Source organism: Mustela putorius, unplaced genomic scaffold (assembly GCF_011764305.1).
Source record: "Mustela putorius furo isolate JIRA1106 unplaced genomic scaffold, ASM1176430v1.1 tig00000695_pilon_pilon_pilon, whole genome shotgun sequence".
In the NCBI taxonomy this organism is placed as follows: Eukaryota; Metazoa; Chordata; class Mammalia; order Carnivora; family Mustelidae; genus Mustela; species Mustela putorius.
The window spans coordinates 3,952,764-3,977,418 of NW_025421447.1; the positions used below are offsets into that span (position 1 = coordinate 3,952,764).

Sequence of the window (24,655 nt, forward strand, 5' to 3'; positions counted from 1 at the left end):
GGTGTTGGGAGAGTAGAGCTCCCACAGAAAGCAGGGAAGCTCTGTACCTTTTCCCCATGACTTGCCCTATGCATCTCTTCCTCTGGCTGTTCCTGAGTTAAACCCTTTTAAAATAAGCCAGTAATCAGGGCTCCTGGCTGACTGAGTCAGTAGAGCATGAAACTTTTTTTTTTTTTAAGATTTTATTTATTTGACAGAGATCACAAGTAGGCAGAGACTCAGGCAGAGAGAAAGGGGGATAAGCAGGCTCCCCTTTGAGCAGAGAGCGGGGCTCCATCCCAGGACCCTGAGACCATGACCTGAGCTGAAGGCAGACCCAGGCGCCCCAAGCATGCAACTCTTGATCATGAGTTCCAGTCCCCACACTGGGCGCAGCGATCACACACACATATACATGGAAAAAATAAACCAGTAATCTAGTAAGTAAAATGTTCCTCTGACTTCTGTGAGACACTCTAGCAAATTAATCAGACCCTAAGAGGGGGTTCTCAGGGAATTGATTTATAGTCAAGATATACAGGTGACAACTTGGATTTGCTACCAGCATCTGAAGTGGGGGCCAGGGTAGGGGCAGTCTCACAGGACTGAACCCTTAACCTGTGGAACCTAATGCTATCTTCTACTCGGTAAACCTGGTAGGTAATATCAGAATGGAATTCAATTTTTGGTGTCCCCAAAAATTATTGTTGTGGAAACATCCCCCCTCCAAGCTTGAATTGGTACTGGAATCCATTTACTATCCAAATCCAATTCCACTTTTGGCCTTGAAATCGTGGTATCAATAGGTCAAGTAGTAATTAAAGACATAAGACCCATAAATGAAAATCCTGAGGCTAAGATCCATGCCTTGAGCCTTTTTAGTATGTCACAAAGTTTAAGAAAAAAAGGGAGAGGAACGGCTCCAATCTGGAGGAAGCCAACAGGAAGCCAATGGGCTCCAAGCTATATTGAGTACCTTGGCTGGGACAGGAATAAGACTATAGAGTCTCTTCTTAAGAGATTACAGAGAAAGAGAGGAATCATCAGAAAGAGAAAAGGGAAAATTAGCAAATAAAAGCAAAGTTAAAGCTTGGACTGATCCATTTACACCCTTTAGAGCCAAGAGCCTGTAACATTAATTTTCCATCAGGTTGTTAGAGTAGGAAGTTAGGTTCTGACAGGATATGGAGGTCAATGAGATGGTCATGGGCAGCTACTGGGAGGGTCAGAGGCCAGTCCTGGCCAACACACTGAAGGAGCAGGAGGCTGGCTGAGGACAAAGCAAAGGCTGGCGCCTTGCACCCCCCCTTCACCCGCTCCCCTCCATATGTGTAGCATTCCTCAGGCACCCCTGACTGCCATAAAATGATAAATGGTTAACTTGCTGAGATCACAATCCTGCAAGACAGGAGTCTCCCTTGGTTTGCAAATGTCCTTGAGATTTACAAACAAAGAAGTTACCTTATCAATAGCCCAATTTCCAGGGACACAGAACTCAGTTCCTCAAACCCTAATGTCACCCTCCCCTCCATAAAAAAACCGAAGGAGGCAGAGGTAGAAGGAAAAGTAAATAAAGTTAAATTTCTTCTAAACCTAAATCTCATTAACAAGGATGCTTGATAGCAGGAATGTAACATTCCACCAGGAGACTCCCAATTGTCTTTACTTGATAGTAACCAGGCCTTCAATATCCTGATAGTGCTTTTTTCGCATGTGTGGGCTAACCGGCCAGTTCTGCTTCTGTAAGATTGCTTTGTCTGCTTTTGCGCGGGGTCCCCTGACCCAATTCACTGATGCCAAGTATGCCTGTTCAAACTGTCAATCAATCAGCTCAGCGCCACCCGAAACTTGTTTGTACCTGTCTATAAAAACCCTGCACCAACCCAGCTCTGGACCTCTCGGCGTTATCGGCAACGAGCGGCGCAGAGGTCCAGGTTGGAACCTGCAATAAACGACCCTTGCTGATTGGCTTTGACTCACGTCTCTGGTGGTCTTTTAAGGTGGGGGTAATACTCTATTGGCATTTCAACACTACAAGAAGCGAGATCAAACCAGACCAGCTAAGATGGCAATGCCATAACAGGAAACCCCTGACCAAATTAGGACGAAAAAGTCAAAGCCCTGCTTCCCACCCCCCTAGTTAACAACTGCGACTGTAAGAAACCCAACCCCCAGGGGATGCTGCTCTACCTCTCTCCTGAGCTTGCCTGCTCTTATAGCTTAAGAGTGTATTTTTTGCTTTAACGAACTTTCCTGCTTCTTTACTAAATCCACTGGACTACATGTCTGTCTTTGAATTTCTTCTTGTGACAAGACCAAGAACCTTCAGTAACCCCTTCTGGTCTGGCTAGGTAGAAGCACCAAAGGCTGGAGGTCTCCCCAGTTCCCATGGCAACACAGAGGCTCCTTAGGAACATTTGGAGGAATATTTCCACTAGGTCAACTGAGTTTCTAAGTGAAAACTCAAAAAGTAATTTCTCATCTTAGGTGTTCCTTACGACTAAATTCTTTCCAAACTAATTCTTGGGGAAAGATTTTATTTTTAAATATTTCACTTCAGCATAGGGAAGCCAAGTATAAATACAAATTTGTTCTCTAAAGTTTTAGATTTTTTTGCTGCTATATTCTCTTTAGGACAGTAAGATCTAAAAGCATTTGAAGGCATCAGATTTGGTGTAAAGATTATTTTCAAGTTAAAACATCCAATCTCCCCCCAAAATATCTAAAATCTTCATTTCCTTTATCTGCTCTAGAGATCAGTTATAGATCTAACCTATTCATCTACCTCTTCTTTTCTCTTTTTTTCCATGCTATACAAACAAGACTGTTGAAAGAGGAATGCAAATCCCATCAATGGCTAGCATGGGCCTTTCGTTAAGTAATTGCATTATTTGGGATACTTCTGTACTGATGAGCCGAGATCTTAGTAGACTGGTGGTCCTTCTCATTCGTAGCCACATATTTGAATCACCTAGAAACTTTTAAAAACTAATACCCCAAACACCTGTGAAACCATTTTAATCAGAACCTCTAGCTGTGATATATGGGAATTTGTGTTAGGCAAAACCTTACCAGGTTCTTACAATGACAGCATGAGTTAAAGGTACTCAGGAGGGGCACCTGGGTGGCTCAGTTGTTAAGCATCTGACAACGGGGCTCCCTGCTCAGCCGGGAAGCCTGCTTCTCCCTCGCCTATTCCCCCTGATTGTGTTCCCCCTCTCGCTGTGTCTCTGTCAAATAAAGAAATAAGAATAAAATAAAAAAATAAAGCTACTTAGGAGACCAGCCCTATTTCCCATGGTTCTCTTTGTTTCTCTCTAGCTGTCTCACCATGGGCTTCTTTCCCACGGGACCTAAAGATTTAACTCTTCCCTCTTTTGATTTGACGTGAATCTCTTTCTCAATTGGATTTCCTTCTGTTTATTTATCTGGGTCTTTCCCAAGTTCACCTCTAGATTACACTTTCCCAAAGTTAATTCAACACAAAGTCTTCCTCAGGTCAAGCAGCTGGGCTTTCCTTTGCCTATACCTATGGATCATGGATAATGATTTACAGGTAGGGTCTCTGGGATTGATACAAACTCCCAGGTCCTTCCACTCTCTGAGCCACCAGGCAACTGGTTCCAGTAATCTGAAGTCTGTCCTATTTAGAAAAGTCCTTGGAAACAAAAGCAACGTACAAGAAGGCAAAAGGAGGGGTGCCTGTGTGGCTCAGTTTTGTCTGTCTTTGGCTCAGGTCATGATCCCAGGGTCCTGCGACTGAGCGCCCACATCGGGCTCCCTGCTCAGTGAGTCAGTAGGGAGTTTTCTTCTCGCTTTCCCACTGCCCCTGCCCCAGCCCGTGTACACACACGTGCTCTCTCTCTCTCCAATAAGTAAAATCATTTTTTAATTTTTGTTTTTAAAGATTTTATTTATTTATTCATTTGATAGAGAGACAGCAAGAGAGGGGACACAAGCAGGGGGAGCAGCTGAGGGAGACGGAGAATCCCTGAGCAGGGAGCCTGATGTGGGGCTCAATCCCAGGACGCTGAGGCCATGACTTGAGCTGAAGGCAGAGGCTTAACCCACTGAGCCACCCAGGCACCCCTTAGGGGAGCTTTCTTAACTGACACCTACAAGATCAGGCAGGAATGTCTATTGAGGTGGGCATTACACATGGCAAAAACTTAGTAAATACTGAGTCTGGTGTATAGGGCATAGGTGGAAGATATTTTGCAGGTTTGTGAATATTTTTGCCAACCTGAGGGTAATTTGGTTTGATTTGACTTTTCTCAATAGTACGAGCTGGGAACCATAAGGTGACTGGAATATTATCGTTTTAGTGCAATGAATTTGTATTTTGCCAAGGATCAGTATAAGCTACACTTATCTCAATTTTTTAGTGCCCTATTTTCATCCATTTCAAAATTGGGGTTTTGCTCCTTTTAAACTCATTTCTGGTCCTCACATTTCCTCAAAGACTACTGACCTCTAAATTCTGTTTGCTTGTTCTTTCAGCATTCTAAGACAGAGTTTATCTAATCTTGGCAAATTTTACTCAATTAAAATTATTGTTTTATGTCCTCTGACCTTTGAGGATTGTTCTTTTCTTCTCAGGCTTGCATTAGTGAGGTGTGGTTTATACCTAAAATGATGCATTTCTCAGAGGTATTCCTTCGTGGAGCCTGGAGTCTGGGGACTTGTAGAGGGAGCACCTAAGAGGGAGCCCTCTCTACATGGAGAATTGTGAGTCACGAGGCTTTGGGTAGCTGTGGCCTCCTGAACACTTTTTGTTTTTATAGCTGGGTATGGCAAGAGACAAGAAGGCTGAAAGTGACCGTTGTTGGAGGCAGGCCCCTGGCCAGGGTGGCCTCCGCCATTAAAAGATGGCGAGCTGCCAAGAAAAGTTGCCTCATAAGACTAAGCAGAACGCCCTAAGAAGAAGCGTATATCATTGGTTGCTGGCGCAGTCATCTTGCTTAGGCTCCCTCTGTGATTCGCCCCCTTCTGTACCCTATGCGCTCATTGGCTGTGTGAGGATATATAAGCATGTCGCTGGAAAAATAAGAAGAGCACAAGACAAGGAGGCAGATTGTCGTCCTTGAGGGTCCAGGGCGATAGACTGTCTCGTGGGTTTTGACCACTTACCTCTGGAAATACGATTCAGGTGAGCCAGAAGGCTCAGATTTTCTTCCCTGATACTTCTGTTTTCATTGTACAGCTGGGAAGCAGACTCCAAGCTCTGCCTGTTAAGGTTAGACGTGCATCCTAGTCCAGGAAATAATTACAGTTTAGGCCAAGTTAAACACATTCATTTGAGATAATGCTTTCTGCAATTCCTTCTCCCTTCTTTCTCAGCCCATAAGAAAAGTTTGGGGACCCAAAGGTTGGGTCTTCAGTGTAATGGGAGAGAAGCTTAATTTTCACAAGGCCCTTAACAAGTACCAGCTCATTCATTAGTATTATCACACCCAATGCCTGAAATTATGAAGGACACTTTTCTCACGATATAGCTGCTGCTTTGGTGTGGAGAAGAGGCCCAGTCACTGTTCTGACCCAGTCCAAGACTGAGGAATGATGGCCCCTGTGTGAGTGCAATCCAGAAGAAGGATGTGAGGAGAAGAACCACGCTGGGGACAATGAAGAGTAATGAAGACATTAGAGAAGGGGATGAGGATGGCAGCAGCAGAGACCCTCACTCTGCTGAAGGCGTTACTCAGCAACCTGAGTTCTACTGGATGACCACCATGCGAGAGGAGAGGGGCAGCAGAAAGGATATAGCAGAGGAGTCACAAGGAGGGTTTAGGAGGCCAGACAACTCAAAGATGGAGGCATAACTCAGCCTTGGGGCAAATCTCTGAGCTTATTTACTCACCTAAAAAGTAGGAATATTCATACCTGCCCTATTCTCCCTAGTTGGGCCATTTGTTAAGAGTAAATGAAGTAAGGTATATCAAGTTCTTGCAATCTGTGAAGCCCTGAAACACACACACGGCAGATCCTTAGAAAGATACATAATGCCAGAAGCAGGCAGACTTGGGCTCCCCCCTACCGTTTCCTTGGTCAGAAATGCTGAGATGATGTTCCAGCTTTTCTTGAAGGCAGTCATTGATGAAAAGAATTTCCCTCAGGTGCTGGTACAGGTTGTGGATCTCATCTTCTGCAGCCATTCCACCAGACAGGGAATGAGGTAGAAGATGGAGAATCCTTATCACCAATGGGGTGGCCTTTTAGTAAGATCCCTGCCTTTTGCCATTCTTCTGCCAACTTCCTCTTTCATCAGGGAAAACCAAGGAACTTCCTCTAACAGCCCTTTAAATAACTTCAAAGCATGGTCCAGTGCTAAGCAAACTCCACAGGACTACCTCTCACACAAGGATCTGGGAAGCATAAAGGGGGTTGACACAAGGCAGGAAAATACCAAAGAATCCTTCTGAGTAGGGCTTATCTAGTACTGGGAAAGGTGTGGGCACCGCTGAGGTAAGACTTTCTGGTACGGGGAATGTCTCTACTAAATACCTCTCCCACATGATTTATGACTGAACATCTTTAATAGATGTCACATCTCCAGGTGAAATGGAAAGTAGGAATGAGGAAGCCTCTGTAAGGGGACTGCCTGGGTAATAAAAGGTACCCACCATTGGCAAAAAGACAAAACCTAACATGGCTTATATCACATTTAAAAACTCAGGGATCACTGAGTGGATTAAGATAGTCTCCTTCTTGGGGCACCTGGGTGGCTCAGTGGGTTAAAACCTCTGCTTTCGGCTCAGGTCATGATCCCAGAGTCCTGGGATCGAGCCCCACATTGGGCTTTCTGCTCAGCAGGAGTCTGCTTCCTCCTCTCTCTGCCTACTTGTGATCTCCGTCTGTCAAATAAATAAATAAAATCTTAAAAAAAAAAAAAAAAGATAGTCTCTTTCTTGGGGTGCCTGGGTGGCTCAGTAGATTGAGCATCTTACTCTTGATTTCTGCTAAAGTCATGATCTCAGGAATGTGAGATCAAGCCCCACATCAGGCTCCGTGGTCAGCAAAAAATCTATTTGCCCCTCTCTCTCTGCTCCTCCCCCTGCAGTCTCTCTCTCTCTCAAATAAATAAATAAAATATATTTTTTTAAGATTTTATTTATTTATTTGACAGAGATCACAAGTAGGCAGAGAGGCAGGCAGAGAGAGAGGAGGAAGCAGGCTCCCTGCTGAGCAGAGAGCCCGATGCAGGGCTCGATCTCAGGACCCTGGGATCATGACCTGAGCCAAAGGCAGAGGCTTTAACCCACTGAGCCACCCAGGCGCCCCTAAATAAATAAAATCTCAAAAAGTCTCTTACTCATGCCTATAAGATGACTTAAGACATGTAATTCTCTAATAGTCCAAACTTTTATCCTCAAAGAAAAGTCAAAGTCAAAAAAGGAAAAGATGATGAAGGTTGAGATTTTAATCTCCAAACACACACACACACACATACACACACATGTGCACACACACACGCGCACACAAACGCATCAGTGAGGCTGCTTCCCCTAGGGACATATGCCTAGAGGAACTACACTGACTAGTTTGGAGTTTCTTAGGAAAGGGGCATGCTAGTGGCATGGCTGGTAGATTAGGCCTTTTTTTCCCAGTGGATAGGCTGGCTGTTGGTTTAGAGTAGATTATAGCACTGAGACTAAACCCAGAGACATTTTTTAAAAATGGTGTCACCCAAAGGATGGGAACCCTAGCCATTTACCCAGGGGCTGCTAAGAGCTGAGCCTTGTCCTTAGGGAAGCCAGCAGATGTCCTGGTACTAAGATGGAACTTTTTTTTTTTTTTTTAAGATTTTATTTATTTATCCAACAGACAGAGATCACAGGCAGAGAGAGAGGAAGGGAAGCAGGCTCCCTGCTGAGCAGAGAGCCCAATGCGGGCCTCGATCCCAGGACCCTGAGATCATGACCTGAGCAGAAGGCAGTGGCTTAACCCACTAAGCCACCCAGGCACCCTAAGATGGAACTTTTTAAGGAAGCAAGTCATCTGAAGGGAGATGAAGACTGGAGACTAGAACCATGATACTCCACCTCCAAAAATATAGGCAAAACTGCTGGTATTTCTCAGGCAATACTCAGATACATAAACAATACCTATACACATACAACTAAGATGCTTTATCTTAGAGGAGGTCTATTAGATTTCTGTACACAGCTGAAGTGATAGCAGAGAGCCTGTCATGATCCCTTCACCCTCAGTCTGGCTTGCCTGGAGTCCACCAGCTCGCACATGCCAGCGGGGGCCAGAGTGACTGAGATGAGGTGTGGACCAGGAACAATGCAAATTACCTGAGCCACCACAGACCCATACTTGAAACTTGGTACCAGAACTGCGTTCAGCCTAAGCACTGTTTCAAGGTCAGTCTTTAGGGCCTGCCTGCAGAGATGATCTCATGCAGCCTAGAGAGAGGCAGTAAGCATGTAGAAGCTACTGGAGCTTCATTCTCCATTCTTCCAATGTTGGTGGTTTTATTCTCTTTACAATGGGAATACTCACTGGTGACTTCCACAGCAGAACTGGCTTCCTGCACATCAGAGAGGAAGGCACTGCTGCTGGGAGGCTGGTCAGAGTCACAGCGACTGGAATGAGTCAAATACTGTTCATCTAGTGAGTCTTCCTGGGCTTCATTCACTTCCTCCTGGAGCTCCTTGCTGAGCCTGGGTGGGGGCCAGGAAGGAGAGAAGTCAGGAGATTAAACAAAGGCAACCTGGAACCACAGCTTTAGAAGTGGTCCTGTCTGAAGCTCCTGGATTAGACACCAGAAATCAAAGAGGCCAACTGGATGAGAAAGAAAGCATTAACAATCTACTTCAGACGGGGGTTACTGTACGTAGAGCTGGGCAAAAGGGAGCAGCAGCAGCTGTTCTGTGTGCTGATTACATAACATGTGGATGAGGAAGTAGACCCGGCTATTTGAGAAAATACACTCAATGACACACAAAGACCTAGGATTACAGTTTCAAAACGCTGTGGACAACTTTTGTTTAATATAATATGAAGTGGTCCCCTAAATACTGGCTCCTGAGACAATGTCTCATTCTGGTTTTTTTTTCCTTTCTTTCTTTTTTCTTTTCTTTTTTTCTTTCTTTCTTTTTTTTTTTTTTAACAGTACAGGTTTTTAGAATACAGAAACCAGGGATCTCTGGCCCTTATGTCAGACTGACTCTAGTCTAACTAAACTTAATGAATTACTAGGAAATGGTAACCAATACAAGAACTGCACAGAGAACAGACAGCATTGTTTCAAAGGACAAACACTGTTATGATGAATGAATGAAACAGGTACAATCAGGGGTACTTGGGTGGCTCAGGTGGTTAAGCAATGGCCTTTGACTCAGGTCATGATCCTGGAGTGCCAGGATGGAGTCTTGCATGGGGCTCCCTGCTCAGCAGGGAGTCTGTTTCTTCCTCTGACTCTCCCCCCTTCTCATGCTTTCTCTCTCTCTCAAATAAATAAAATCTTTTTAAAAATGTAAAAAAGAAAAGAAAAGAAATAGGTACAATCAGCAGTTTTTGAGTTTTTTCCCTGCATCTGGGCATTTGGCCTCGTGGCTATAGCTTCTCGAATCTTCTCTAGACTTCACCATTCTATCATCACTTCATATTCATTTACCTGGGTGCCAATGGCTCCTGTCCATCTTCATCCTTCTTATCATTGTAATTTTCTGTGAGCCAAAAAACAGAAACAGCCAGTCAGAAATTGAGCAAGTCCCATTTCACACATTATAAATACGAGGGCCTATAGGATCAGTACTGTGTTTCTGATCATATGTGATCGTATCTGATCACAAATACGAGGCCCTATATGATCGGAAACAAACACTCTGCATGTTTGTTCAGAAGGCTCTGAGAGAGAAGGCTTAGGTTGTGTCTTTAGAGAAGTAGCCTGGCAGATTTTCCTGAGAAACACTGAATGGTGTTTTCTTGGTATGGCAAATCATTACCATGACATCTGCTACCAAGCCAAGGCAAAAAGTTTAAAATGTCTTTTGTCCGATGCTCAGAATCCTTGCTCAGCTGCCTTGTGGACTTCTCCAGCTGTAACATCCATTTTTGCCACACAGCTAGCTGCTGGCTAGACCAAGGTTGTGTGTCCTATTAGGCTCTCATAAAGAACACACTGCAATCTCGGAGGAGCAAAAACTTCAGGAGAACCCACCTAGCCCTTCTAACCAAATGACTGGACAAAGGCACCTGTGCATGCCAGAGTGTATGAAGAGAATCTCCCCTTCCTTTTTTTTTCCTGACCCCAACTAGAGATCACCACAGTTGCAGAACTATATTGTCAAGGCAGCTGAATTGTGACCTAAATCACAATGGAGAATCTAACTCTTTGATCAAAAGAACCAGGAAAAAGGGACCTCTTGCCTAAAAAGTGTAAAGAATGCTCCCTTTTATTTTCTATTTCTCTATTTTCTTGTCTCCTCGCTCTCAAAGTAGCCCCAGTGATGCAGAACTGCAACATAGTGTGAGAAGAGAAATCTCTGAGTGAACTCAATCTTTCTGAACAGAAGAATTCGGAAAAGGGACCCTTGGGAAACTAAAAAGTATGGAAGAAATACCAGAGAGAAGAAAGGCTAGAAAATGGTCTATGAGCTGACAAAAGTCCCAGGACTCACCCCCAAACCGAATATATGTGGAATAGACCCAACGAATCATGACAAAGGATTAGAGAACTGAATTACCACATAAACTACCACCTAATCCAGACTAAACCTGAGTAACGTATTTGCTGGACCAACCCAAACAGCTGCCTATCAGAGGCATTGAAAGGTGAGACAGAACTTGGGAGTCTGAACCTAATGGTGTTGACTGCCTGCTAAAAAATAATTTCCATAGGGTTTTAATAGGACCCAGGGTCTTATGATATAATATTCAATCATTTCAATAAATGAATAAAATACATCTGAGTTCGACAGCTATTCAAAATAAAACTTTTGGAAAATAAGGAATAAAAAGAACTTTCTCAAATAACTTGGAAACATTTCTTGGTTGGACCATGCCTGCTCATGTTTGCATTAGGAGACTTAATTTTCTCTACTGTCAGCAGTCACCATCATAAAACAAAAAACAAAATTTTTGTTTGTTCATTCAAATATGAATAAATTTAAAAAGGGAACTTCCTCGTGTGTAAACCTGGTGATTCACATACCTGTACCCTGGGGGATAAAAATATATTATATTATATGTTTATAAAAAATAAAAAATTAAAAAAAAAAGGGAACTTCCTCAACCTAACGAGGCACTATGAAACTCAGTATTATTACTGAGTTAGAAAACTCAGTATTATTTTAAGATTTATTTCAGTGAGAGTGAGCGAGCAGGGGAGAGGCAGAGGGAGAGAACCCACACAGGGCTCAATCCCAGGACCCTGAGATCATGACCTGATTCAAAACCAAGAGTCAGACACTCAACCAACTGAGCCACTCAAGTGCCCCAGAAAACTCAGCACTGGGGCACTGGGAGGCTCAGTGGGTTAAGCCTCTGCCTTGGGCTCAGGTCATGATCTCAGGGTCTCTGCTCAACAGGGAGCCTGCTCCTAACCACCACCGCCTCCCCGCCTACTTGTGATCTCTCTCTGGCAAAAAAACCCCCAAAACAAAACCTCAGCATTATTAAAAATGTCAATCCTCCTCAAACTTTTCATAGATTCAAAACAATGCCGGGGCGCCTGGGTGGCTCAGTGGGTTAAGCCGCTGCCTTCGGCTCGGGTCATGATCTCAGGGTCCTGGGATCGAGTCCCGCGTCGGGCTCTCTGCTTGGCGGGGAGCCTGCTTCCTCCTCTCTCTCTCTCTCTGCCTGCCTCTCTGAGTACTTGTAATCTCTCTCTGTCAAATAAATAAATAAAATCTTTAAAAAAAAAACAAAAAACAATGCCACTCAAAATCCCAAGAGGATTTTGTTGCTGCTGCTGTTTTTTAAAAACAGTAATGGGGGTGCCTGGGTGGCTCAATGGGTTAAAGCCTCTGCCTTCAGCTCAGGTCATGATCTCAGGGTCCTGGGATTGAGCCCCTCATCGGGATCTCTGCTCAGCAGGGAGCCTATTTCCCTCTCTCTCTCTGCCTGCCTCTCTGCCTACTTGTGATCTCTATCAAATAAATAAAATATTAAAAAAAAAAAGGTAATGGTAAGCTGAATGTAAAGTTTATATGGAAAGGAAAAGGACCTTGTTTTAGGCAAAGAGTTCTCAGATATATAACTACAAAAGCATGATCCATAAATTGGACTTCATTAAAATTAAGAAATTCTGCTCTCTGAGGACACTGCTAAAGAATGAAAAGATAAACCATAGTCCGGGAGAAAATATTTGCAAATTAAATATCTCATAAAGGACTCGTATCCAGAAATGTAAAGAACCCTCAAGACTTGATAATATAAGAACAACCAACTCAATTTTAAAATGACAAAATGTTTGAATACTGGCTTCACCAAAGATATAAGGACAGTAAATGGGCATATGAAAAGATCCTTAAAATCATTAGCTATTAAGGAAATGCAAATTAAAACCACAGTGTCTTCTCCCGCACCTACACTTATTAAAACTGCTAAAAAGACAAAAAGCAAAAGAACAAAAACCTGAAATTATTAAAAGTTGATATAGGGGAACAGCTGAAACCTTCACACAATGCCAGTGCGACTCTGAAATGGTATAGCCACACTGGTTAAACATACACTTACCACGTGACCCAGCAATCCCACTTCTAGATATTTATCCAAGTGAAGTGAAATGAAAATGTATTTTCGCACAAAAACCTATATGTGAATCTTGATAGCTATTATTCATAACTGCCCCACACAGGAAATAATCCAAATGCCCTTCACTGGGTAAGTAGATAAATAAAAGTGGTGTATCTATATAATGGAATAGTACTCAACAGTGGAGAAACAAAGAAACTACCGATACATTCAGAAGATGGAAAATCTGTAGGAACAGAAAACAGATAGAGTGGCTGCCAGAAACTGGGGCGGGAGACAATGTTCGACTACATAGAGGCACAAAGGAACTTTGAGTGGTGATGGAACTGTTCTATATCCCGGTTGTGGCCGCGCTTACACCTCTGTGTATGCATTTCTCAAAGCTCACAGCACTGACACTACAGTGTGCCATTTTACTGTAAATCAATTATCCTTAAAAGAAAGAGGAAATGTCTGTGGGGGCTCACGTTGGGCCCAGGTGAGTGCTCCTAGGTATTTCTACCTGATAGCGTCACTATCAATAGGCTGAGAAGGGCACAAAACAGGACATCTGGCTAAAAAGTCACTCTTAGAGTCATGGAAGCATGGGGACTTACGGGAGGCAAGGACCTTGGCGAGGATCTAAGGGTCTCCATAGCTTGTAAGCCAACTTACCAGTGACGAGTTTGCTGGCAAGGTTCTCTGCCAGCTGGCTTCCGTGGGCCAGTTGTTCACAGAATCTCTGTCCCTGGTAGTGGGCAATGTCAGTGCTCCTGAGGATGCCCTTAAAAGACTTGACCATGCTCTTTGTATGCTGAATGAAAAGATAACAGACACCTTTCCCTTCCTGTATCCTCTGTCGTAAGTGGGTCAGTTCTCGGGCCTGAGCCTGAATCAGGGGATCATATTTCCTAAAGTAAAATATAATGGCACATAGCTTATGGGAGTTTCAGCAGAGACATCTCATAGAAGGCCCCTAAGAAATTTCCCAAGTTGAATTTTTACACAAGTTGTGTGACTTGCCTGTGGCAGAGGGAATGAAGAAACAGTACTGGGTTTGTTTCTTTTTAAATTAACTTTACTTTGAAAAGATGCCCCTGCAGTTCCTCAATTCAGCCCACATCCATTTCCATGGAATATAGGTCATCCAGCATTATGCAGAAAATGTGGTGCACACACACACAAGCCAAAGTGTTGGCTGGGTGCACGTGGTGTTGATTCAAAGGATGAAAAGAGGGGCGCCTGGGTGGCTCAGTGGGTTAAGCTGCTGCCTTCGGCTCAGGTCATGATCTCAGGGTCCTGAGATCGAGTCCCACATTGGGCTCTCTGCTCAGCAGGGAGCCTGCTTTCTCCTCTCTCTCTCTGCCTGCCTCTCTTCCTACCTGTGATCTCTCTCTGTCAAATAAATAAATAAAATATTAAAAAAAAAAAAAAAAAAACAAAGGATGAAAAGAAAAATCAATGAAAGGGTCAAGAAAGATAGCATTCTTTTGAGTGCCATGAAAATAAGCCATAATCAGGAGACAGTGAAGAGTAAGTTAGTTCTGAGTAACAACAATTACATCACTCTAAGTGGGTTTTCACCATTTTTTAATGATTATACAAATATTTAGCATGGACTTCAATCCAAACTGTGAGCTCTCTGAGGTAAGAGACAGTACTACGTATCACACAACTTACAGTGCTCGACAGAGTGTACACACACAAGCAGGTATTCAGTTAATACTGAGAACCACATAATCCTAAAGCTGGACTAGACATTTATAGTCATCTGTCTCATCTGATGCCTGAATCTCCTCCCTGCTGTCCTACTGAGTGATATTCCACAGACCGTCTTTCTTTTTTTTTTTTTTTTTTAAAGATTTTATTTATTTATTCGACAGAGAGAGATCACAAGTAGGCAGAGAGGCAGGCAGAGAGAGAGGAGGAAGCAGGCTCCCCGCTGAGCAGAGAGCCCGATGCGGGACTCGATCCCAGGACCCTGAGATCATGACCTGAGCCGAAGGCAGCGGCCTAACCCACTGAGCCACCCAGGCGCCCAACACAGACCGTCTTTCAAACCCTATCCCACAGAGCTTCTATAAAGTGTCAGAGCTGGTGAGGGCTCCAGACCTAGGCTTCCTTCAATCAGGTATCTCTGCTTTAGTAGATACACACTTGAGCTTCTCAGATTTCATTTCAACAGAGGGCTAAAAGACATCTTGAATGCCACAATCTGGCCTATATTTGATACCCTCTGAGGATAGACCATGCTAGTCCTCAGCACATTAATAACCTATTTTCCAGATAACAGCTGCTTGATCATCCATCTGCCCAACAGCCCTACAGTTAGTGCTCCACATAGTATGGTACTTAGGGGAAAAAAAAATCAAAGTTGAGGAGAAACGTATCATGAAAGGGCACTTTGGAAAGCTGGGAAAATCTCTCTTGTGGTAGAAAATGTTAGTCCATTAATGATAACCGCCACACCTATAAAAAAATAAAAGTATAATAATCACAGAAAATATTTGTTGAGAGCTTTGTATGTGTCACAGATGATTCTAACTTGGAATCATGCATTTTTTTTTTAAGATTTTATTTATTTATTTGACATCACAAGAGACATCACAAGAGGCGGAGAGGCAAGCAGAGAGAGGGGCAAGCAGAGAGAGAGGGGGAACAGGCTCCCCTCTGAGCAAAGAGTCAGATGCGGGGCTCCATCCTAGGACCCTGATCAGGCCCTGGACCGGAGGCCGAGGCTTACACCCCTGAGCCACCCAGGTGCCCCAGAATCATACATTTAATCTTCATAACCGTCTGAGGGCTATGATACTGTTTGTATTTTCATTTTGCAGGTGAAGTAGTGGAGGAAACTGAGATGCAGGAAAGTCAAGTGAATTTGCCCAAGCTCACACAACTAGAAGCCACACTGCTAGTGTTCCAACTCAGGTATCTGTCTCCATTTTATTCATGTGCTATTTAAGGGAGAACCCCAGGCCCCTAGCTACTCTACCACCCAATACCCACAGCCCCACCAATGGTCTTTATCTAGTTCTGTGCCTGCCATGGACTTTTTTTATCCCTCTCCTTGGACAAAAGTGCTCTTTATACCAGCAGCCTGGGCTGCCCCACTTCACATAGTAATACCCACTTTCCCACAAAGGTACCTCCTTACCCAAGCCTTGCAGTCGGTCTTGTCTTCTCCGCCAGCTCCCTGTCAAACTGCACTTCTTCCTCCAGCATGGATTCGATGAGGCCTTTGTACTCTTCACTCTCTGAGAAAATAGACACATCTGCCTCAGTGGAAAGCTGGACATGCTGCTGTGATTGCTGCCCTCAGAGGAGGCGGCAGGGTCCATCCCAAGGACAAATGGAACCCCATTACCAGGCTCCATGCTGGGATTCCCACATCTCATTCCTCAATCTCCCACACTATATGGCACTTTAGATATGAGGAAATAGAAGCTCATGGGCAGGTAACTTACTCAAGATGGCTGAAATGGAAGGAGACAAGTCAGAATTCATTATCTCCTGAGGTCTGACTCCAAATCTTGGGCCACTTTACCAAGCCTCATAGCCTCTTAGGTAAACCGTTAACCTAGGACATGAAGTACTGATATCCTGTGTGTTGGGGAAGTCTCCATATGTTGTAAGACTGATAGCTCTCCATGTTGAGAGTTTCAATAATGCCCCCCAAATTTCAAAGATTTCTAAGTTTATCTGGATACAACTATGTATCTGGAGGGGCAAAAATCTGAAAGATGTATGTTCAAATGCTACCAGGTGTTGAGTTAGAGGGAAAACTAATACATAGTGCCTCCATGGCATTGTTCTATTAGATTTTCAAGAATTAGTATCATGTAGGGATGCCTCGGTGGCTCAGTCGGTTAAGTGTCTGCCATTGGGTCAGGTCAAGATCCCAGAGTCCTGGGATCAAGCCCATACTCGGCAGGGAGCCTACTTCTCCTTCTCCCTGCTATTTCACCTGCTTGTGCTCTCTTTCTCCCTCTCAATCTGTGTCAAATAAATAAATATTCTTTTTTTTTTTAACAGTTGCCTTGTTTTTTTAAGATTCTACTCACTTGAGAGAAAGAGAGAGAGCACAAGCAGAAGGAACAGCAGGCAGAGGGAGAGGAAGAAGTAGACTCTCTACATAGCAAGGATCCTGATGCAGGACCCGATCTCAGGACCCTGGCATCATGACCTGAGCCAAAGACAGTCGCTTAACTGACTGATCCACCCAGATGTCCCTAAATATTCTTTAAAAAAAAAAAAAAGAAAGAAAAGAAAAAGAAAAAAAGAATTAGTATCACGTAATCACCACTACTAGTTGAAAAGGTAAATATTATTCTTATTACCATTACAGATGAGAAAACTGAGGTACAAAGAGGGTAACTTGGATTTGACCCCAGAAGTCTGGCCCCAGGATACATGCTCTTAATCACTGCACTGTAATACCTTTACACTAAGATCTGGTGGTATCTTTTTTCTTTTCTAGCTTCAAAAAATGTGTCTTACAATTGTGATGTGAATGAGTGATGTAAAAACAAAAACAAAAACAAAACCCTTATATTTCCACATCCTAAAGCTTTTCCTTCTTTAATAAGTAGGCTTTTTAACTTTTTTCTCCGTGTCTAGTAAGTTGGATAATAAATTTTATCCCCCATTGATTTAGTGAAAGATAACTGTAGAAATCTGAAATATCAGCACTTTAATATCAGCAAGAATCTTCCTCTAATATTCCTGCCTCTTATGTGTCCTCACTCCATCATGGTTCCCTTGGTCACTACATCAACCCCCTCCCCGGCCCCCATTACCAACAGGTTTGGGATTGTCCAAGGATTTCCAAATGTGAGAGCTGAGCATGGAGAGGAAAGGGCCAGCTCCTACACTGACTGGGTCTGCTGGACTGGAGGCCTTGCCCTCTTAGCCTCACCCTTATTCTGGCTACCCGTCTCAAAGCCCAGATCGTGGACTAGCTTGCTGTCTGCAAAGTTCATACTCAGGGAGAGACTAAAAAGGTATCAAAGTCTCTGATTTTCCTGGAAATACTTTCAATCTCACCAGAGTGTGAGGAACAGCTTCTTAGAACTCATATGGGAAAAAAATCTTGCTCTAGGCATCAGGACTTCCCTCTGCGTCTGCTATTGGTGTTCTGATCTCCAGGTATCTGTGGTTCAGTTGGGAACAGACAGCTTTAAGCTCCTATAAAGCAGGAAAGAATACTCATACACTCGTAGTGCAGCTAGCACAATGCTTTGCAAAGGGGTACTTAGTCAAAGTTGGAATTGAATCCTGAGAAATTTGAGCCAACAGTGATATTATATGTTTCTAGAATCTGACACATGTTCCTGAGAGAGAAAAAATAATTCAGTGTCTGAACTAGGTTTTAGTCTCTACGCCTCCCTACCTCTCACTGTAAACTTTATTCCTTTGTGCCTCAGTGTTTCCATCTTCTGCAAATTGAGGGTAAAATAACCACTTCTACCTTTCCAGGAGTCTAGTCAGAATAAGATTTTGATGGAGGGCGAACAACGTTTGGACAGTGTTTAGTTTCTCATGGGGAAAACAGGCCATCATTTATGACTCTGGTGACTGTGAACCCAGGGGGCTTACTGTATTTCTGCAGCTGGTTGGCCAGGATGTAAGCAGTAGCCTTGGATGTGAGGAATTTCTCCATGAGGTTCCGGAAGTTCTGTTTGCTTTTTTCCAGCTGGGAGCACAAGTACTGGTTGGTTTCCAGGATGCTCATTTCTGTCCTTGGATCAGAGAAGGTGGTGAGAGATTCTGCCATGCTGAAGCTTGTGGTGGTAGAAGAAGGATAGCCAGAACCTGGGGAGCAGAAACCCCACAAATAATTAGAAACAAGTGAAAAGTGGGGTGCCCGGGTGGCTCAGTGTGCTGAGCTTCTGCCTTCGGCTCAGGTCATGGTCCTGGGATCCAGCACCGCATAGGGCTCTCTGCTCAGCGGTGACCCTGCTCCCCCCGCCACCCCGACCCCCACCTACTTGCGATCTCCGTCAAGTAAACAAATAAATCTTTAAAAAAGAGAGAGAGAGAGAGAAAAGGTTATGGTGATGGCTGCACTGCCCGGTAAATTACTAAAAAAGAAAAAAAATCACTGAAATATACAATCCCAGTGAGTTTTATAATTTGTAAATTATACCTTGAAGTTTCATTAAGCGGGGGAAAAAATGGAATTAAACAAGTTGAAAGTATGTAGATGAAATTCATACTTACGTTGGGGCCAAACTTTGTCAGCATTCCACAACTGAAGAATTCTTAACCACAAAAACAAGGCAGAAGATACCAGAGCTCAGAGCCCTGAGGCACTGCCTACAGTTTAGGCTCTGGTAAGAATGCCAGACAGAGCACCCAGGCTGCCAGGTAACTGTCTGGAGTCACAATAACAGAACTGGAAAGTCAGAGCTGTCGTGGAATCTTAGGAGCCCCTGTCTTCCAGTTGCTGAGGCCATGCCGATACACAAGGTCACCTGGTCTGTTGTGAAGGTCACCATTGATGCAGAGCCCACCCACCCCCAGCAGCCACTCAGTATTTGTGTGCCCAGGTGCTGATACCACATGTCTCTCTAAAATATAAGCACATTTTTCACTGTTTATTCTTGTAAGTGCATAGAAAACATAAGGAATCAGTATTTTCCCAAATTCTTTTATCACCTTAAGGATTGTCATGAAGTCACTTTTCTGTCAGGAAAAATTTCAAAGTTTTAAAATTTAAAACTTGTTGGGGTGCCTGGGTGGCTCAGTGGGTTAAGCTGCTGCCTTCGGCTCAGGTCATGATCTCAGGGTCCTGGGATCGAGTCCCGCATCAGGCTCTCTGCTCAGCAGGGAGCCTGCTTCCTCCTCTCTCTCTCTCTGCCTGCCTCTCTGCCTACTTGTGATCTCTCTCTGTCAAATAAATAAATAAAATCTTTAAAAAAAAATTTAAAACTTGATGGTCTTGGTGTTCTTTTTTTTTTTTTAATTAATCAATTTATTTGACAGAGATCACAAGTAGGCAGAGAGAGAGGAGGGGAAGCAGGCTCCCTGCTGAGCAGAGAGCCTGATGCCAGGCTCAAACCCAGGACCCTGGGATCATGACCTGAGCCGAAAGCAGAGGCTTTAACCCACTGCACGACCCAGGTGCCCTGGGTCTTGGTGTTCTTCTTTGGTTCTCTAGTTTTATTCCAGGTTAGTTTAACATTATAAGAAAAAATAGGAGTATAATATTCAATGTGTGAATAATTAATTTATAAAGATTTCTATCCTGTCTGAATTTTCTTCTTGCCATAGCCCAGGGTTATGTCTGCTGCTGTTCCCTCATTGAGGAAGTCTATTAGGTTTTCATTAAACTTGAAGTCAAGTTTGACATCCCTATTTCCTAGCCTTGCCCTCCTCCTGTATGTGTGGATTGCACTGTGTTTTAAATCTCCTGTATGTGTGGATTGCACTGTGTTTTAATCTCTATACAGGTATTTTGTGATTGTCACCCATGAAAATCATCCTAGCTCCACAGGGTATCTTTCCCATTTGTCAAAGTCATTTTTTTTTTTTTAAAGATTTTATTTATTTACTTGACAGAGAGAGATCACAAGTAGGCAGAGAGGCAGGCAGAGAGAGAGAGGAGGAAGCAGGCTCCCTGCCGAGCAGAGAGCCCGATGCGGGACTCGATCCCAGGACCCTGAGATCATGACCTGAGCCGAAGGCAGCGGCTTAACCCACTGAGCCACCCAGGCACCCTGTCAAAGTCATTTAAAGAGTTTTTGTACATGTCTTTGAATACATGCAGTGGAGACTTATACACTTATACACTTGTTCCTCTTTTTTTTTTTTTTTAAAGATCTTATTTATTTGTCAAAGAGAGACAAATAGCACAAGCAGGGGGAGTGGCAGGCAAAGGTAGAAGCAGGCTCCCTCCTGGGCAAGGAGCCCATATGCAGGGCTCCTCCATCCCAGGACCCTGGATCATGACCTGAGCCAAAGGCAGAGGCTTAACCAACTGAGTGACCCAGGAACCCCAAAGTAATATTGTTCTTATGTCCAGAGCAGTTTTTGTAGAACACAGATTGATAGTTTGTACTGACCCCTATCTGCTGACTTGTGGTTGTTTTGTCAGAGCAAGGTAAAAATCAAGGTCATTGGGTGTATGGTGGTTAGTGGTGATTCACAGCATTTCTATGCAATGACATGTAGTGACATAGAGGCTGAAGTTTTAAAGAGAGAGACAGTTAGGAGAGAAAGTGATCCTCCGACACCTCTTTACTTTCCATGGAGCAATTTATCCCTGGTTGTGTGCCTGACACTAGAGAAACTTCTCTGAATATTTGTCTCTTCTGTTTAGCTGTTTTGCTTTTCCAGGCTAGTGGCCCACATTATGTGTAACCATGGCCACCTCCGTATGTGTCACTGAACATTCATGACAAAGCGAAAGAGGACCAAACAAACTACCCAGCACTCCTGCCAACTTGCAACTAGACTATGTGACAGTATTGGTTTGTGAGATGTCTCAAAATTTAAAGATCTCAGTCCTTTTAAACATACTGAAGCTGGGGTACCTGGGCGCCTGGGTGGCTCAGTGGGTTAAAGCATCTGCTTTCGGCTCAGGTCATGATCCCAGGGTCCTGGGATCGAGCCCCACGTGGGGTCCTGGGACAGGGGGTCCTGGGATCGAGCCCCATGTGGGGTCTTGGGATCGAGCCCTGGGATCAAGCCCCACGTTGGGCTCTCTGCTCAGCGGGGAGCCTAAATAAAATCTTTAAAAAACAAACAAACAAACAAAAAAACACACTGAGGCTTTTTTCATGGTCTAGAGTATGGTCTATCCTAGACAATGTTCTAAGTGCAGTTGAGAGCAACTGTATTATTCTGTTCTTGGTGGCTGGAGCCTTCTATAGATGTCTCTTATGTCATGTTGTTTAAGTCTTCTATCTCCTTGTTGATCTTCTGCAAGATTTTTTAAGATTTTGTTTATTCATTTGTCAGAGAGAGAGAGGACACAAGCAGGGGGAGCAGCAGAGAGAGAGAGAAGCAGGCTTTCTGCTGAGCAAGGAGCCCAATGTGGGACTCAATCTCAGGACTCAGGCAGGGAAAAGTGCTTTTTTTTTTAAGCAATAGAAATCACACAATGGGGTGGTGGAAGTGAAAAACAACTGTCAGCAATCTCCAACCAACACTAAATACAACCAATTACAAAGGATTCAAATCCTCTCAAATTAGGTGTAAAAGTCAGTTCCAGCTATATATATCAAAAATAGTCCAGGTCTGTACCAGGCTATCTGTAAGTGAAGATTGGACTCTCATACAAAGACAAAGGAAGGAGGATGTTTTCAACTTGGTTGAAGAAGGGATATTCTAGAGTCAATAGGAAATGTCAAATTGTTTTTTCCTGGCTACCTTCTGTAGCCAAAATGGTGTGTTGCTCTTTTCTATACATTCAAAAGAAGCTTCAGAGGTGCAATACTCAATTATCACCCCAATTTTCCTGAGTAACTCAGCCCATACCCAATGAGCCAGCCTCCTGAACCTTCACTATGTAAAGAACTGGTGGAAAAAAAATGGAAGGAAAGGGTTTGGGAGGCACCAAGCAATGGGAGAGCAAAGAGACTGCTTCAGTCAGGGAGGAAATTAGCTTTCCGTAGGTCCACACTAGATTTAGGACCAAACAAGAATCTAACTAATTTCTTTTTCTTTAAAATTTTTAAGTAATCTCTATATCCAACATGGGGCTCAAACTCACAACACTGAGACAGAGTCACATGCTCCACCAACTGAGCCAACCCCATTTTCTGATATTTTTCTAGAAATCTATTATCTATTTGGGAAGAGAGTCCAGAATTAGGCACTTTCAAATCAGATATTTTTATTTGATTGACATTACTTCGTAGTGCTACTTTACATAAATCCCCATTGCAAGGCTTTGCCGCAAGTGTTTTCTACGTGCCACCTGTTTTCCAAAGAGAACAGGTGTGTAAAAAGCTGTTTTAGAATTGCTTTTTCGAAGTCCTTCCAGAGACTCTGAGTAGACCCTCTCTCCAGCAGTTGAGAAACAAGCATCAGTATGGTGGGTCTTTTTTTTTTTTTTTAAGATTTATTTTATTTATTTAACAGACAGAGATCACAATTAGGCAGAGGCAGGCAGAGAGAGAGGGAAGCAGGCTCCCTGCTGAGCAGAGAGCCCGATGTGGAACTCGATCCCAGGACCCTGAGATCGTGACCTGAGCCGAAGGCAGCGGCTTAATCCACTGAGCCACCCAGGCTCCCGGTGGGTCATTTTGAATACCTGACAGACAAAGTCATTGCTACTTCTGATCTTTCTGCTGGCAGGTATCTGGAAGTTTAGGTGTCACCAGGTCACTGGTTAGCATGCTGGGTCTTGGGCTGACCGCTGAGCAGCGTCTCATTCTGCAGGGAGTATCGAGAAATGAAGGAGAGAAGCTGTGGGGCCCAGCAGACACCCTGGTGATTAGGAAGGCATCAGCCGCCTAAGGAAAGGAAAGCTTTGTGTGGAGGAATTAGTGTGGGTGTGAGGGAAGCTACAGAGAAGGGGCCTCAGACTTTTCTGTGGTCTTGGTAAAGTTACGGACAAGAATGAACTCCAAGTAGAGAGCAGCACATACGAGAAAATCAGTTTTATCCCCTGCTTATTTTATATTCCCCTAAAAATGAGAAGGCCCATTTTTAATGCTTCTGGGTAAGCAGCACTGGGGGGGGGGGGCTGTGAAAATCGCTGGCTCTGGAGGGGGAGACTCTGGAAAAGAAAGGTTCTTGGAGTCCAGTCGTTTGTTTAGTCCTGTTTTCATCTGCTCTTTTCCTTTGCAAAGAGTGGGCGAGGTTGCCGAGAAGAAGCGCCCGGCGCTACACCCCGGGGTCCGCACATCAGCGGGTGGACTCCGGGGGATGCAGCATCCAGGCGGTGCGGACCGAGACAGCTTTCAGGAAGCTTCCGCGACCCCGAAGCGGACCCCGGGTCCCGCCCCACTACAACCCGCCGCCCTGCGCTTCCCCCCTACCTTAGCCGCTGCTCTGCACGCTCCGCCGGAACACTCCTCTCCGACGCCGACCCTTCTCTCGCGCCACACAGCCGCTCCGTGCGAAATCGCGTTTCTTCTCTTCTCGGCCGCGGTCTGGGAGCCACACGCTCTTCTCCCGGCGGCCCGCCTGTGGCGAACAACTCTCCCGACACCGGCGGCGAGGACTACGCTCGGACCCCGGGCTGGGCCGCCTTGGAGCCTCTTCCTGGGCTCTACGCGTTCAACGAGCCTTTTCGGGTCCCGCCTCTAGAAGCAGGGCCCTCCAGCGCGGCCCCTCTCGCCAGTCCGAGGCTCGCACCCCTGCTTGCAGCCAGCGCGCCAACTCCGGGCAGCGTTGGTGAAATAGGTCCCACCGGCGACGCGCAGGTGCGTGACGCGCGGGGCCGCCCTCGGCGAACTCGCCAAACCCGCGCGGGCTACCCTCGGGGCCCCGCAGTCTGCACCCGCGGGCCCTAACGTCCCGGCCCGACTGAGCACCCAAGACGCCCCAGCAGGAAGGACTCGGAGAACCGCAGCCTCCCCTTTCGGTCCTGTCCGGTATTAGGTTCCCAGAACGCTCTGGAAGGGACAGAAAGGGAGAGGGGGAAAGGAGAAACTCCATGGGATTTTCCTCATCTAAAATGAAATCGGGGTCCGGTCGTGGTCGTGGGTAACGGTTGAGTCGAGTACCCCTCTCCAGTGGGAGCCAAAGCCTGCCTGGCTACTGGTGGAGAAGAGACGTTAGGGTTAGGGTTTGAAGATGAGGGCCAAGAAGGAATTCTTGAGATGTCTTTGGTGCAAAAAGGTGGTTATTATTAAAGCAGGGGGACAGGACCTGTGGGCAGAAAGAGCTGCCCTGGGGGGTCATGAGGAGGGGCTGAATATACACTCTAACTTTGGGAGGGAATTAGGAATACCGTAAGTCTCTAACGAATTTTGGAAGCAAGGTTTCCAAGACCTTGAGGAGACTATAGTTATTATTGGGAAAAGGTCATTTATTACTG

General features: G+C 44.7%; 1 protein-coding gene across 5 annotated transcripts in view; it reads right to left on the minus strand.

The window, feature by feature from the left end:
- LOC101674699 (neuroblastoma breakpoint family member 6-like protein) overlaps nucleotides 1-23,785 on the minus strand; it is a 28,363-nt gene extending 4,578 nt beyond the window's left edge. Inside the window, exons 1-8 of one of the 5 annotated variants that reach the window (XM_013048001.2) lie at nucleotides 23,652-23,785; nucleotides 18,259-18,474; nucleotides 15,818-15,917; nucleotides 13,339-13,574; nucleotides 9,602-9,653; nucleotides 8,485-8,645; nucleotides 6,014-6,121; nucleotides 5,110-5,229 (exon numbers count right to left, since the gene is read on the minus strand). In XM_013048001.2, the coding sequence (XP_012903455.1) occupies nucleotides 5,110-5,229; nucleotides 6,014-6,121; nucleotides 8,485-8,645; nucleotides 9,602-9,653; nucleotides 13,339-13,574; nucleotides 15,818-15,917; nucleotides 18,259-18,436 (955 nt within the window). In that variant the 5' untranslated portion in view covers nucleotides 18,437-18,474; nucleotides 23,652-23,785. The other 4 variants (XM_045083148.1, XM_045083150.1, XM_045083149.1 and 1 more) reach the window with 4 other exon arrangements.
- Between the last annotated feature and the right edge of the window lie 870 nt (nucleotides 23,786-24,655).